The 15,736-nt window shown below is 34.1% G+C and overlaps 1 protein-coding gene across 4 annotated transcripts in view; it reads right to left on the reverse strand.

The window, feature by feature from the left end:
• The window catches only part of LOC123717779 (NAD(P) transhydrogenase, mitochondrial-like), a 36,530-nt gene extending 21,064 nt beyond the window's left edge, over nt 1–15,466 (reverse strand). Inside the window, exons 1-8 of one of the 4 annotated variants that reach the window (XM_045673961.1) lie at nt 15,210–15,466; nt 12,280–12,442; nt 11,626–11,780; nt 10,108–10,248; nt 9,484–9,606; nt 8,787–8,974; nt 2,023–2,178; nt 1,064–1,268 (exon numbers count right to left, since the gene is read on the reverse strand). In XM_045673961.1, coding sequence (XP_045529917.1) covers nt 1,064–1,268; nt 2,023–2,178; nt 8,787–8,974; nt 9,484–9,606; nt 10,108–10,248; nt 11,626–11,780; nt 12,280–12,434 — 1,123 coding nt within the window. In that variant the 5' untranslated portion in view covers nt 12,435–12,442; nt 15,210–15,466. Of the gene's footprint in view, nt 1–1,063; nt 1,269–2,022; nt 2,179–8,786; nt 8,975–9,483; nt 9,607–10,107; nt 10,249–11,625; nt 11,781–12,279; nt 12,443–12,546; nt 12,566–12,899; nt 13,019–15,209 lie in introns of those variants that run through there. The other 3 variants (XM_045673962.1, XM_045673964.1, XM_045673965.1) reach the window with 3 other exon arrangements.
• Nucleotides 15,467–15,736: the final 270 nt, after the last annotated feature.

Below are 15,736 nucleotides of genomic sequence, written 5' to 3' on the forward strand. Positions count from 1 at the left end.
TGATGGTTGAGGCTGTGAAGTTCGTCCCGCCCTCGTCTCTACAATTGTCATGTCCTGGATTATTTTTACAATCCAACAACTTCGTTGAAATTGCACGTAATATAAAAATTATTCAGCCATCCAGTTCACAGCCTCCAACCAGTAGTAGGACTGACTGATATAGGGGGGAAGAGAGAAGAGGGAAATAGATTTTCTGCAATTTCGCTCTTTTCGCTTATACAAAGTGAGAGCTGAGGACGTAGAGGTGGATTACTCATTGGGAGGCGGCGAACTAGCTGTTTAATTCTAGAATATAGAAGTTTGCTATACCAAATGTACAATGACAAGTGGGAGGGGAAACTCATCGGCAAAGTCTGTAAAGCATCAGAAAATGTTTTGTTCTGACGTTTCGCGTGCTTTTAAAATTAATTAAATTGAAATTTAGAATTATGTAAATAATTATAAGTTTTAATAATAATACATAGTTTTAATCCGTTCAAAAAGTGTTTTTCTTAATGTGTAAAAGCTGTTTTAACAAAAGACAATACTATGTCAAAATGTGTTTGATTTCTAAGAGGTAGCAAAAATAATTCTCTCCCCAAATTCGCCGGCCTCCAGCTGACTATCTTGCTGGTAAACTTTCTTGCTGCTCCACTGTCCATAGGACAACCCCTAGGTTGTACGGCCACTGGTTGTTTAATACCTAAATTTTTAACTGCGTTTTACCACCCTCTAAAGGGGGTAACTTTTTATTGTATTTTTGATCACAACACACAAAATGAGGACAATCAAATGCTTATGAAAATATGTTAGAAAAGGATAAACACGTGAAAATGGCATGAGAACTAAACAAGGCACCAGACCAGATCCATACTAATATCTACAGATCTCGCAATATGACTTTTCTTTTGTTTTTATCACCTCTATAAGAAACATACATAAACCAACATAGAAATAAATAATGATTTAAAAACAAAATTAAAAAGTATATCCCAACTAAAAGTTTTTTTCAAATCGGTGTAACACTTTCTGAGATATAGGTATATAACTTCGACAGGTATTTGAAGAATTATTAGAAACTCACCCAAACTGAATAAAAACGCAGAAATATTATTCGCGTACAACGTAGACGCGTGCGCGGGCATTCTACTCGGCATGTCCGTTAGACCCACGTGCGTGACATCATGGACCTTTATCACCTCCCCCTTTTTTGTGGTCTCAACGTTTCCCCCCATTTCGGCTGCTAAGTCCACTATAACACTACCCGGGGCCATGTCCCGTACTGCGTCCTAAAATGTATTTTGTTAATGTACGACATTTAAATACAGACAAGGAATAATCTAATCTGTAATCAGTGAAGAACTGTCAACGTCAAATTATGTAATGCTACATTTTAACTGATTGTCTTTTTTGGTAATTGTCACCTGTCAAAAAGTTTATGTTGTTACAATTGTACTTATGAGTTGGGACGATGGACTCCTTAACTACTTAACCGATTTTAAATTAAATTGGCACACCGTGAGCAAACTGGTCGAACTTAAGAGATAGGATAGCTTAGATCTTTAATTACAGTCGCAATTTTATTTTATTGCAAATTATTTGTCTATAATTAATTGACAGTCACAATTATCTGTTAACTCCAAAAGATTCTAACAGATGTCGATACTCTTCGACTGGATTGAGTAAGTAATCAATAGATTGCACTGCTATGGTAAACCGACAAACGTGTCATATAAGCTACAATTCAATATCATGATTACCACGTGTTATTGAGGCTAAAGTATACTTACATTAAATTTATTTTGTAGTAAACGAAATATCGTGAAATTCAATTATTTCTACTTTTTAATTTTTGGTGTTAGCATAGCCAACCACGTGTTACTTAGACCGAATTGTAAATCAAATTCAAATTATAGTGACAATAATACAGTGAAATTATTCTTTCGTGTCACGGTATTAAGGCTAACTAAAACCACATTAAGGAGAAACGAAGTTCGCGGGGGCAGCTAGTGTATTATATATTTTTTACTAAATTTGAAATACCTCTAAAATAAGCAACGGCGCTGGCTTTCCAGGTATCAGAGCTGTTGTTATAACCACATCGGAAGTTCTCGCCTCTTTGCCGAGCAGTGCTCGTTCAGCCAAAAGAAACTCTTCACTCATTTCTTTCGCATAACCACCTTCACCAGCACCTTCTTCCTGTAATTTGGTGTTGCTAGATACAAATTCTCTGTTTATTAAGGACAGAAGTATAAAATTCAGTTTTCGGTCTGTTTGAGATGGCAGCTATATAAGAAAAATATTCTTATTGAGATACGGCCTCATAGTAGTAAATTTAACAGAATAAATGATTATGCACTAGTACGTAGGCTAACTGGGTTACAGTAAAGGATTTAACAAGGCGTGTCGAAGTCAAGAGTATCCTTTGAGTTTAAGTTTTTATTTCTTCTTTTAGTGACTCTCCATTCCGTCAATCTCGTGAAGTGTGTCATGTCTTGTGCCAGATCAAGCAAATCTTCCGCAGTCGCAATACCAGTTCACTCCAGGCCACGTCCGGGAAAAAACCGATCCTTCGTAACGTTAGGGACGATGTTTTCCTTATACATGCCATTTATCCTGGATTTTACCCATTATATGGTGCGGTGATGGCACTACAAGTGGCCCAGGAAATCTTTCCAAGATTTAATGCTCTGCATAAGTTTTTTCAACGATCCAAATCGACTAGGAACTTTCTCGTTAGAGACCTTGGGGATCCAGCCCATACGACGATAACCTGACATCTCCAATCCTTAAATCGCCGGTGGGTATCTTCATTTATTGTCAAACATTTACAGCAAGCTTTTATTTAGATACTTTAACGGTTTAAGAATACATCTTTTTCTCATAAGAATTCCACACGCTTACTGATAAACAATATATAAAACTAAGTTTAATAATTAGGGCCCACAGATGTAGATATATAAATAAAATAACAAAAATGTGGGTAGACATAATAAACTCGATCAGTTTAATTACTGTTTTGCCTATTTTCTGAGCTATGTTACCTAATATTAGTTAAGCTATCAATTATCTAGTTCAGTTAAAAGGAAATATTAACATTAATCACATACTTGAAGCCAATGTGTCCCCATTATTTTTCCTCACACTCATCAATTGTTTGTGTATTATAGAACAAACCAACGGGAGATTCACTTGATGTTATGTTATAGTTCATAGTCACATGGCAAGAGGATGTTGCAGGCCTTTCAATCCGCTACTTTCTTAAAGTATCGATTTTTTGGGTGTATTTATCGATAAGGAATTATTAGAAGCAAACAAATATGCAATTCTGTGACCTTGTTGTATTTTTTTATCAATATTTACTAACAACTTTGGATAAAACTCAACGATAAATATAATAAAATGTCATGATAAGATAGCTGCACTATATTAATATTTGCGCAAATATTTTTGTCCTTATCTATTGTTAATTTGAAAATAAATGGAAAAAAAACCTTTCAATTTGCAAAATAAAATAGTTTGCGCTGACCTATTCGGGGGGTTAACGAGCTGGAACACCCGTATGTCACACACATTTTAAACGTACGGGAGTTACGTATTTTTTTTTAATATTTACGTTATAATAATATCAATTTATTATATTTATTAATTCCATATCATTGCCAATATGTTATTAATTGATTTGAATTATAGGTGAGCGCTCCATGTATGAGCTGTCTGCCTCAAAGATCATGAATGTATATACATTATATACAAGGCCATGTCTCGATGCACAAACCATAAGCATCCTAGTAACTGTTTCCGTCTTCAGTGCCAGTAGTACCATGTAATCGGCATAGCTAACACTAATACTGATGCCACCGACCATGCAGCCAACAGGAAGACTGCTGAGCTCGACGATCATGTCATTTCATCACAGGTCATAGGTTAAAAAGTTTTGGAGACGTCATTCCGCCTTGCGTCACACCACTCTCCAGCCTATACAGAGCGAGTTACCACTTCACCGTATTGTTTACGTTACTTTACCAATACTTGAATAAATTCAGCACCTGAACCCGATACCTCTTTTTTGTTTTGTATCCGAGGTGGAAATGTGAATCACTTGCCCCCAAAAGTTGAAGGTGTATGTGGGACATGACGCGAAACACCAGAATCTCTGCTATTCAGAGACTGGGTGAGCAATACCCACCAAAACCATCTCGAGTAGTTCCTAAGAAAACCCGGGATAAGTCCAAGAAGCGAAAATTCGTGAAGTATGAACAGTAATACTTCATGTTATGCCTTGAACATATAATCTTAAATCTTCTCGTTATCAACATGCGGAAAAAGAACTCGCAGGCCAACTGGATTCAAATCAACGTCAATTAATTTACTTACGAGACTGTTAATTATTTTTTGCTGTGCTAACATATACAGTAATATCATTACCGTCATTAAAACATTATTTAAAGCGTTGCCAATAGATATGTTAAACATTTCTCATTCACTTAACAAATGACAGTGGTATTATATTATCTAAACAGCTTTTAGATGCAAATGCCTGTCTCTGAAGTCTATACAAATACAAGACAATATATGAACGTCTATCACGGAGTTATATGAATATATTTCTTATATACAGAACTGGACTGGCCACAATACAAGCTAATGTTAAATGACATGCGGCCTAATGGAGGGCACGCCGGCAAGGAGCTCAATTGGAAAATGCCTTTGCTGACTTAACAGGACAAGGAAGATACAAATCATGCAGTACGGCACGTAAGTAAGGAAGGCAAAAACGACAGGGTAAAACTCCAGCGTGCTTCTAGATGAGCGGTGTTTGGAAGAGGATGACGGAATCACGTTGTGTACTTCCATGAAGTAATCTATAGAATACTGAAGGACAGACAACTGAACGGCAATGGTCGAGACTGTTAAGTCTAGCCCGCCCCTCAATAGCAAGTATGGTACCCAAATGACATATAGCAACAACCTCTCAGAGATTACTGCAGTATCTACTCTACACACATTTTGAAAGATAAAAACTATCGAGTCAATTATGGGGAACTAGCCCCATAATTTCATACGGACACTCGAACTGTGCGAGCATCCTAAATGAGATAAATGGGATGTTCAGTATTCCCTGGACAATGAAAAGGACAAAATTCTCAGTTCTCAGACAACTACAAGAGAACCGACTTTCTTTGGTACGTTACCAAAGGCCAAATATCTTGTTTGGGTAGTGTTTGTGGTGACCGGCATCCTGTGATTCGACTGCCTGCCCAGGCTTTAAATACTAGCCTTTACTACTCTACTCTACTCTACTCTACTTTACTACTCTTTCAAGGCCGCCTTACAAAACCATATATTATATTCAGCTTGGACTTGCACATTAGCACCGCAGAGAATGGAATAAAAATTCCATACCAGGACCACCTCGGCGACTGAGTCAGTCAACAGCACCTGTAGAAAAGCTAGTTCTCCGGATGCGAAATCAGCAGAAGCTCCAACATAGAGGGTTTATGGAACCATTTGTCAAGTCATATTTGTTATTACTCACTCGTTGTAACGTGATTGAACAAAATTATGAAACATTTTTAAATTCCATTGCAACTAGTTATGAGTTGTCTGTGGTAAAGTATCAGTTATCAAACCTATCCATTACAAGTATCTAACACGTGTCTAATTAACTCTTGACGTTAACGAACATTTATAAGGTACTAAGCGCTTTTTTTCGTGTGGAAATGAGTTACACATACCGGGGTGCCTGGTGGTGAAGGGTTATGTGAGACTCGCTGCTGTGCATACCCAATGAAAACCCACGACACCACCAGATATCGCCCGGTGGCACACTCTTGTAGAAATAATGTTACGATGCGGGGCCGGGATTTAATTAAATATTTTTAAGCGTAAACAATCATCGCACACTTGAAGCCAAAATGAGCACTTTAGTTTTTCCCACACTCATAAATTGTATTTAACATTCTCGTTTTCGATAATGTCCAATAACATAAGTGTCATTTAGATTGATAAACCTATAAATTTATATATATAAGTATGTTTTTGTTAGCATCGCAAACTGGCATCACTAAGTTGTTAGCCTAATGGCTGAGGTCGTAGATTCTATACCCGGCTGTGTACGACGTTACGCGCATGTAACACTGGCTTGAAGGAAAACATTGTAAATATACCTTTAAAATCGCCATTTGTGTGAAAACGAGATTCTATTAAGAAAATCATCACCAAAGAGTTTCAAACCAAGACCTGGGGTTATAGCGCCAACGTTTGAATTGTAGTAAATGACTTCACAATGTTAGTATAAGCATAACATAATTCGAATAAATTGGGTTATCATTACTATTAATAATTTATTTCGTAGCGCGAATGACCCCGAAAGGTCATAGAAGATGTAACATTTATATTCTCATACAAAATTAGCAATATTTTTTTTATTTTAATGTCAGTTTAAAAGCGTTGCTATAAATTCGACACTTTACTGCTGGGATACAAATCTATAGAAATAAAAATGAATCGTAACAAGTTCGGAGGCTGCCAATAAAGCTTTTTTTATAAATTTGACGAATACTTTTTGCTAAATTTGCTCCAGTTCAAACAATTTGTATGACTCAAAACTTAGCGATTAAAAAGAGTGGCGGAGAGTTACTTGACGTAAATCTTGAACGACCATAAGGGTCGTTCAAGATTTACATATTAATTACGTTTATATATTAATTTAGGAAACAAAACAGATACAATAAAGACACTTTTGTTCACGGATTGCAGCTATGTATTATTAGAAACTTATAATTATTTTACATAATTTTAAATTTTACATATTCTTTTAGTCGATATCAACTCCGGGGAAATAAATACAGATGACACAACTTTCTCTACAGCTGTGATACTTTTTAACATTCAACACCTTTTGTCTACAGTCAGCGTAACCACGCACGCTGTGAAGCACGCGAAACGTCGCGAAATTTTTAAAATTATGTAAATAAAGTTTATAATAACACATAGCTTCAATCCGTTAAAAAAGTGGTTTCTTTAGATACAATAAAAGTAAATAAATAACACATAAAATTAACACAAAAAGTTACACTGATAATAAATAAGATACAAAGCAAAACAATACAAAGCAAGACAAACAGCAGAATGTTATTTAAGAAGACAATACAACACAAAATTTATTAATCAGGAGAACGACAAACTTATTAGTAACTATAAAGAAGTAGTAAATAAAGAAGAAAGATGCAAGGGTTAGGTCAGCAGTTTTTGCCGCGCACCACCACTATGTGGAACCTGCCCACTGAATTATTTCCGAACCAATTCGACTTAGGGTCCTTCAAGAAAAGAGCGTACCAATTCTTGAAAGGCCGGCAACGCTTACGAGCCTTCAGGCAATGTCTATGGGCGGGCGGTACCGCTTAACATCAGGTGAGCCTCTTGTCCGTTTGCCTGCTATTACATAAAAAAAGGATAACAATAGTTGTTGTAACCTATTCTCAAACGAAAAATGATCGATATTTGTAGCAGAATCCAAAGTAGAACACATCCGGTGAAGAGACTTGTGGAACCCAATGTTGGTTCTGGGAGTTTCTGGAAGGTTCTGTGCGAACGTAGAGATTTGGCAGGAACATTGAATGTTACGAGAAGATCTGAACAAGTTAGTTCATGTACCTACGCATATTTTTCTTATAGTGTTACACACACACTTACACCTAGTACTCAAAGAAAGTAAATTATATTAAAGTTTCTTGTTGTGTGTTGGTATAAAGACTATAAAACAATCAGTGGCGCTACAACCTTTTTCAGGTCTGGGCCTGACTTTTCTGTATCCGTTACATGATCATTTACCTCCTGTGCGTGACACACGCCGTCGACTTTTTGAGTCGAATGTTAAATGCGCACATATAAAGAAATTCCATTGGTACACAGCCGCGGATCGAAGCTACGACCTCGAGGATGAGAGCCGCATGCTGAATCCTAGGCTAACACTGCTCATACAGAGGGTACGCCCTTGATAAATAGATCGAGTCGAAAAATCGACGCGTTGACGTTGACGCGTCATATTATTACGACCAATCACGCGTTGTTTCGTTGTATAAACACCGCAAAGGCATTAAGTATTAGATAATAGATAATGTTAGATTATTTGTCAATGGAGAATTGCAATTACTATTAGTAACTTGTTTTCTAACGCTGATGACGAGTCATACGTCACTTGAGAATAAAATACTGCAGCGGTAATACTTCTAATAATAAAAGCTTTATTCATAACAGAAATAGGTTATGGCAAAATTGATTTATACCTAGTTCCCATAATAGGGAGACGTGTTGTGCGTAACAATATAACAATTATTCCCTGGTACATGGTAAATTTTAAAAACAGGTTTAGTGTTACAACAAGCAAACACAAGACTATGAGTATGCGTTTCGCGCGTTTTTACTTTTCTTTTTTTTAGCGCGCGTCAGCCAGCCAGCAACATTTTCAGTTATATAATTACTCTATATGTGTTTTTTTTAAATCGTCTTTTGGCCCGCGCCTTAGGTTTATAGACCATAGAGTATTTTATTATTTCGTGAGACAAAGAAAATGGACAAACGCCTCAGCCCGCTGTTTTTTTCTTCTTCTACTTTTTGATCCACATTGCAAATTCAAATCACTCCTAATGTCTAGATTATATAGTCATTATTATAGTTATTTAATAGTTTCATCTAGATTATATATATATACTATTTAGTATATGTTAATAGGGTAAATATATCTCTGTGAATAAGTGTAATAGAGCATTTATGTATTTAAAAATAATCTCATGCCAGCTTACCTTAACGTCCATAGTAATAAACTGTGCACCAAGACTCTCTATCTGTTCCCTAACAGCTGGTCGTGTATCGAAAGCCCTAACAGCGGCGCCCATACACCTCGCTTGGGCAGCTGCTGCTAAACCTGCAACTCCACCACCCACTACCAACACTCTGCACGGTGGAACTCTTCCAGCCGCTGTCATTTGACCTAGAGAATATGAAATTAAAAAAAAATAAGTAACGCCCGATACATGTCTCTATTATCGGAGTAGCTCAGTGTTACCAGTATAGCTGGAAAATTTTAGGTGAAACACATGTTCGTAAAAGTACCCACATCCGGAAAAGATTTATGTCGTAGGTAACAGAAAAAGCTGATACATTGACGCCTGAACGTCTTCAGAAATTGCCCCACGAAAGGTCTCGATTTTATAAACAAGTTCAGAGATTGCAAAAAAAGCCGACATAAAGGATCAGCTGAAATTTAAATTTTCAGTATTTTGTCTTATTAGGTTCCGAGCATGAGTGTTAAATTAGGTTAGTTTGTCCAAAAAAATCTCGAAAACCTTCCATACCGCATATTCCTTGATTTTAAGATATTCCAACTTAGGAAACAGTTTCGTCATATAGCATTTCTAGACATGGTCAGGTCGACTGTACAAGTATTTGAAGCCGTCTAGAACTATGATGTTTATCAAAATACAAATCTTATCAACATACCTGAGAAGAATCTTGGGAAGTGTGCCGCAGCCTCTATGACAGCCCTGTAACCGGCCACATTCGCCATCGAGCTGAGCGCATCAAACACTTGAGCCCGACTTATACGAGGTATGCAGTCCATGGCTAGTAAGAAATAATGAAAACATTTTCACAAAACAGAGAAAAAGTATTAAAACACGTTTGTGAAGTAAAATCATCATCACTACACAATTAAGGGGATTAGGGAGCGTTCCAGTATTAAGTCACGCAATTTTTGGAGATTGTTGACGTAACTTCTTCGCGTTCCAGTTAGCAACACTAACAGTGAAATGAAAACATCATATATAATTTTTCCCAATGTAGAGAAGTCATAAATATAACAGATATTTATCTTAAAAGTTTGCTAACAGGTCTTACAATAAAATTCATTTGCTAATTGTACATCCTTTATATTTAATACATATAACAACTAACAGAATTTTTACAAACTATAATATCTAATTTAAAATGAGAAAAAAAGCCTTTTACAAAGATTGGCAATATTTTTAAGCCTTTTACAAAGATTGGCAAATGAATAAAATCCTTTAATTGCTTAACACATTTACAACATTAACATATGTCTCCATCATACTAAATTTTACTTACCAAATGCATTAATTTTCTTAGCTGATAATTCCTTTATCAGCGCTTGGTTTTGGGCGGGATATAAAAATGATATAAGCGTTCCCTGATATTTGATATTTTGTATTTCATTTGATGCAACCGGACGAACTTTAAGCACAATATCTACAAAATAAAAAATGTATTTATTCTAGCTATGCATCGATACGCCTTTCGTCGATTATGCCGATACTCTTATAGAAATATACAATAACCTAAAATATATAAAAAAACCCACTAAAATGTGGATTAACAGCATAATTTGTTTTTATAGATAAAGGTTCTGCAATTACTTTTTTATAAAATGTTAATTTGTAAATATTATTACAGTATTATAAGTAACTTTACAATTGTTTAAATTTATATTCATAAAGCATAGTTAGGTATTAATAATTATGTAACAGATTGTACAATGTTTTTATAGTTTTTAGTTTATGATTAATATAGTTAATGATTTTATATTTAGCGAGCCGAGAATGAGTTTAATTCTTATAGTTAATGATGTTTTATATTGAGTCATAAGGAGCGTTCTAGCTGTTATATAGTTGAATAAAAGAACATGTTTAGTCGAGTAGGAGTTGAACAAGTGAGAAAGGATTAAAGGTAGCGACATTAAAGTGGGTATTAAGTTTGAAATATTGAACTAAGAGTTGTAGCTTGAATTGAGAGGGAATATTTCTATATTAAAGAGATGAAATGAAGTGGAAGTAATTTAATGTAAGATTTTAATGTATACTTAGATAAATATGGAAGGTAATGTTTAATTTATGAATATGAGTTTTTGGTATATTGTATTAAATTATATACAGGGGGTAAAACATGTGCAAGTGTGCGGTGGTGTATTGGGAGTTTGAGTATGGAAGGGAAAACTTCCACATGTAAAGGAAATATTTTTAGATTTCAGACATGGGATGCCTATTTAAATTGTATTTAAAATGAATGCTTATTATGAAAACGTACTTCCCACCAGGACACTGACAGTGTAACATCCTAGGCTTTTATAAACATAAATTATTGTTATGAATGTGTAATTGTGTGTAGTGCCTGGAATACATATGTTAGACATGAAGTCATTGTTTTAAAATAGCCCCTTGGATCCATAGCCCAGTCCCCTCAAAATTGGAACCGTCCAACAGGTCATGGGTCAAAACAATTTTAAAAGATAAATATTTACTATGATGTAAGAATTAATGGCGGAGAATACTAACAGAAGTAACACAAATTAATATAATTATTGTGACAATGATAATGGGGAAATAATAATTATGGAGTTAATGTAGTTTGAGGTGATATATGAAGAAATTATAGAAATGGAGTTTAAGATGTAGTTATACAGCGAAATAATAAAGTAGATTTGAAAATCGAGATGAAAGAGGAAAAATTATAAGTGTTGTAGAAACATTTATTTAGTGACATAAAAGACGGAATGCCATTATTTACATATTCAAACTACAACACAATATCAACTTATTTAGAGAATCTATACTTATTTAAATAATTTACCTGACTGATATGCATTTTGTAAATTTGTTATCTTGGCTCCTGCTTCTTCATATGTTTTATTGGGAAAATTAGCTAAAACACCAGCATTTTCTTCTATATTTACATTAAAACCTTTTTTTACTAATTTATTAACTACAGCTGGTACAATTGCCACTCTGAAAGAAAGGTAAAAGTAGTTGTATCACTAATTTTTAGTTAAATAACTCTGAAATTTCCATTCATACAATTTTTTTGATAATATAAGAGGACAAAGACCTATAAAAAAAGTAGTTTTTTACTCTTTTTCATTTGGATTTATGATACCATGTTGTGTTTATTATTTTGCTTTTATAATGATTACTTTCTAAATAAGAACCAATATATATTGCTTAAGATAGGAAAGTTTTAGCAAACAAGTTATATGAACTAGAACAAAACAAGTGTAAGTAAGAAGAGGCCATACTATTCAAGAGAACTAGTAAGAAAGTTGTCACCAAAATTAAGCAAAGTTTTCTCCATAGTGATAATTTTACAATGTAGCCCAAAACATAATCACTATACATGTATATGTTCATATAATTTTACATCTACATTTGTCAAAATAAGACATAATTTTGTTATTAATATTTCACAGAAGTGTAAGATTGAAGTAATAAATTAAACATTATTTCATACCTTCTCTCATTTTCCCAAATCTCCTTAGGTACCCCAATACTCAGTTTTGTGTATGGAATTCCTTCCACCTTTGGAGGTGTAGATGAGCTGAATAATCTTCTCTGCCATAACCGCGGTATGGGTTTGCCGATTCGCAGAATTCTTAGGCAACCCATTTTGAATTCTGTCAAAATATTTTGTACTTTAAATTTAGTATAATATCACCCCAGTGTAGACCGAGTTTCTTTCGCGATTCACTTGAAATTGATCATTATTATGCCAACTTACTATTAGCTTTCGTATCTTTCTTAGAGTAGTTATTGCGTCGTCGCGCCACAAACCTAAGACTATCGGCTTATACGTATGATATTTTACCAATTAGCCCATGGGTGAGATTAGTAGATAACATAGTTGTAGGCTTCTTTAGCCCAGTTATACTACTAAACATAACTGCTTGTTCGAGAGAATTTTCCGACGATTATACTAAATGTTAAATTTTTTTTAAATAACGTGATAACCAATAATGTAACAACCAATGTCTGTTCGGCATTGGCCGCATAAGTATTACTGTATACAATATGCACGTTTAAGTTTTAACAAAGATGCACTAAATACAACGAAATACAAAAATGATCACTTACAAAACTCCCACGTGTGTAAATTTCACGTTTTACTTCAAATATACAAAGCGAAACACATTATTTAATTCTTTCACACGGTTTTTTATATTTTTTTATTTTAACTAATATTAATATTTTATACTCGGTTTCGCACTTCATCTTTGTCTACGAAGATAAGTCAAAGCATGTTGACGAACTTGAACGATATATAATTTTTGTAGTTCTGTAATACTTAGTGCAGATCCATCAAAATTTATCGTTTATGATCTGCGTTTATGACTTATGACTTGATGATCCCATCCGAATGTTTTGAGGCGCGACTGCGATCCAAATCTCATGGTATGGATATAATGTTATATTATTGCTTGCCTATTTATTTTGCAATCAATCTAAGTACTCTATTTGTATTAAATTTAGTGATATTACAAATGAAGCTAAGGTCCATTCTGGTTTCTAATACATATCTCCAGTCATTATATCTACTTAAGCGTTGTCAAAAAATGTTAAACTTCATGCAGTAAAAATAGTTTGACAGCTCTTGAAACTGTTTTTAGATGATAGGTGTTAACTAATTACATGCTGTTTTCTCGGGTTGGATCTTTTATAAATCGGAACAAGTGTTATAATTTGTTGTAATCTACAAAATGATATTGGGTATAAAAAAAACTCATCTCTATTAAAAATTAAACCTTAGTGTTGAACATTTTCTGTAGTTTGTTGTTTACACTTTTTTACATTTCATCGCATCGTTCCAATACGTCCAGTTGTAGGTCAACCGTCAACCATTCAAAATAATTATGTATTTTAAAATCAAATAACGTCGACATAAACACCTAGTTTAAAAAATAAAGATAATCTCTCATGACTAAAAAAAACAAAAATATAAAATTATACATAATTAACCAGGGGGAGTGGGGGGAAGATTGAACGGTTTTTTGATGAGATGAGCAGAGTTATGTTTGAACCTCTTGTAGAACAATAAATATTAAAATGCACTAATTTATGGCTTTTATTAGTAACGAGCAAGAACTGTACTTTTCTATCATATCAATAAAATATTTTTAAATCTGTTCCACAGCATAGAAAATTAGTAAATAAAACATTAAAGATACGACTACAGAATAGAGTAAAGATGAAAACGTGACGGGTATATATTGTTTTTTTTTCTAAAATCGTTAATATTAATGTGAGATGTCGTCAATAGTTTTAAGTCCATAGCATTTTTCTAGTCACTAGAAAATCCACAACTGGCCTAAGTGAAAAAATACCTTTATTTAACAAAGATAGAGCTAGTTGTTTTTTTTAAACAGACGTATGAAACAGACGTTCTCAAACTTTTGCCTCCTTAATTTTAAGCCATTCACGAATTCCGATGTTGCACGTAACAATTTCCGGACGTAGTTACGAGGCATTATTACTGAATAAAACAATTGCAATTATTAATTAATTAGGTATTATTACAGAATATACCTTCAACAATAATGAATAAAATATTTTTAAGTATTAATATTGCCATTGTCTGATATAGGTACCTTTTTATTTAATTGCAAAACTAGAATTTTATTTTAAGTAAAAATTTTGATAGAAAAGATCTTAAAATATTTAATTTTTTACTAATATGGCATATTCAATACGTTGGCAATTTATTTCCTGTTAACAGTTAAAATTTGAGAATAACCGAATTTTTGTATCACACTTTGGAACGGACTGATGACGGGGTAAAGATGGAAAATTGAGATATTTCCTTAATTACTAAAAATAGCCGTATTTTGATGTACTTTCATAACTAAGAAAAAAAAATATAATTAAATATTCCTATGAAACAGTCGCACCTATCTTGTAAATAAACTTTCAGTACACGGGGTAAGATTAAATCAATTGAAGACTTTACGAAAAAATCTCGACGCTGAAACTATCCAAATTTACGCTCTCCACGCACCCGCCCAGAGTGCGTGGAGAGCCACTAACTACTAACTTCTACTATGGTTTGGAACGTTACAAACTGGCGGTTTTAATAAAAATGGCAGCACTCAAAAAAATAAGTTAAAATTATTGTCTTACCCCATTTTTCATCTTGCCCCCACTTACCCTATATAACATATCTTTATTTGTATACACCACACTCATTAAGTAAGATAAGCGGTAACGAAAGTAATTAATGCATTTAATTTTGTTACTTAATGAAACAACATATAATTGCTTATTAAACCACAATTATTTTTAATTAATTAAATTCTATGACTTCAAATAATAAATTATTTTAAAAATTAACATAATATTTGCCAGAGCAATAAGCCACAAAATACTGCTGCCATTTCAATTATCACTTACCAATTTAACTATTTACGCCGTTTCATATAAACTGTACTCTCATATTATTAAGTTGCTTAATTAGAATTTAGATCACTAAACTTCATAAAACACCGAGCTTATGTTATCTGCCTCTCAGATTTTTTAACCACTAACCAGTCCTGAATAAACGAGGGCACAGCACTCGCAGTAAATAAGTTTATCTAAAGTCTCGAATGTTGCCGCCGCACTCGCTGAACGCCGGCCGGTAACCGGTGTCGAACCCCGCGATCCGCCACCCGCGGCACACATGGTGGGAGTCAATCCTCACTCTCACAAGTCAAAGAATAAAGGGCAACAACTTTCATAGTCAATAATAATAGTGAGATGTAATATGTTTATATACATATTTTGTTTTTAACTAGCTTATCCCCTATTTTTCTCTTGAGTCTTGTTTAGTTTTTGTCGCGTGTAGCTTCCCAACCTTTTACTTGAAACTGCCATAAAGTCAAAAGTATTGCCATAATATAAAAAAATGATATGCTAAAAGAGTAAATACGTAAGGTTTT

Source organism: Pieris brassicae, chromosome 13, assembly GCF_905147105.1.
Source record: "Pieris brassicae chromosome 13, ilPieBrab1.1, whole genome shotgun sequence".
Classification (NCBI taxonomy): domain Eukaryota; kingdom Metazoa; phylum Arthropoda; class Insecta; order Lepidoptera; family Pieridae; genus Pieris; species Pieris brassicae.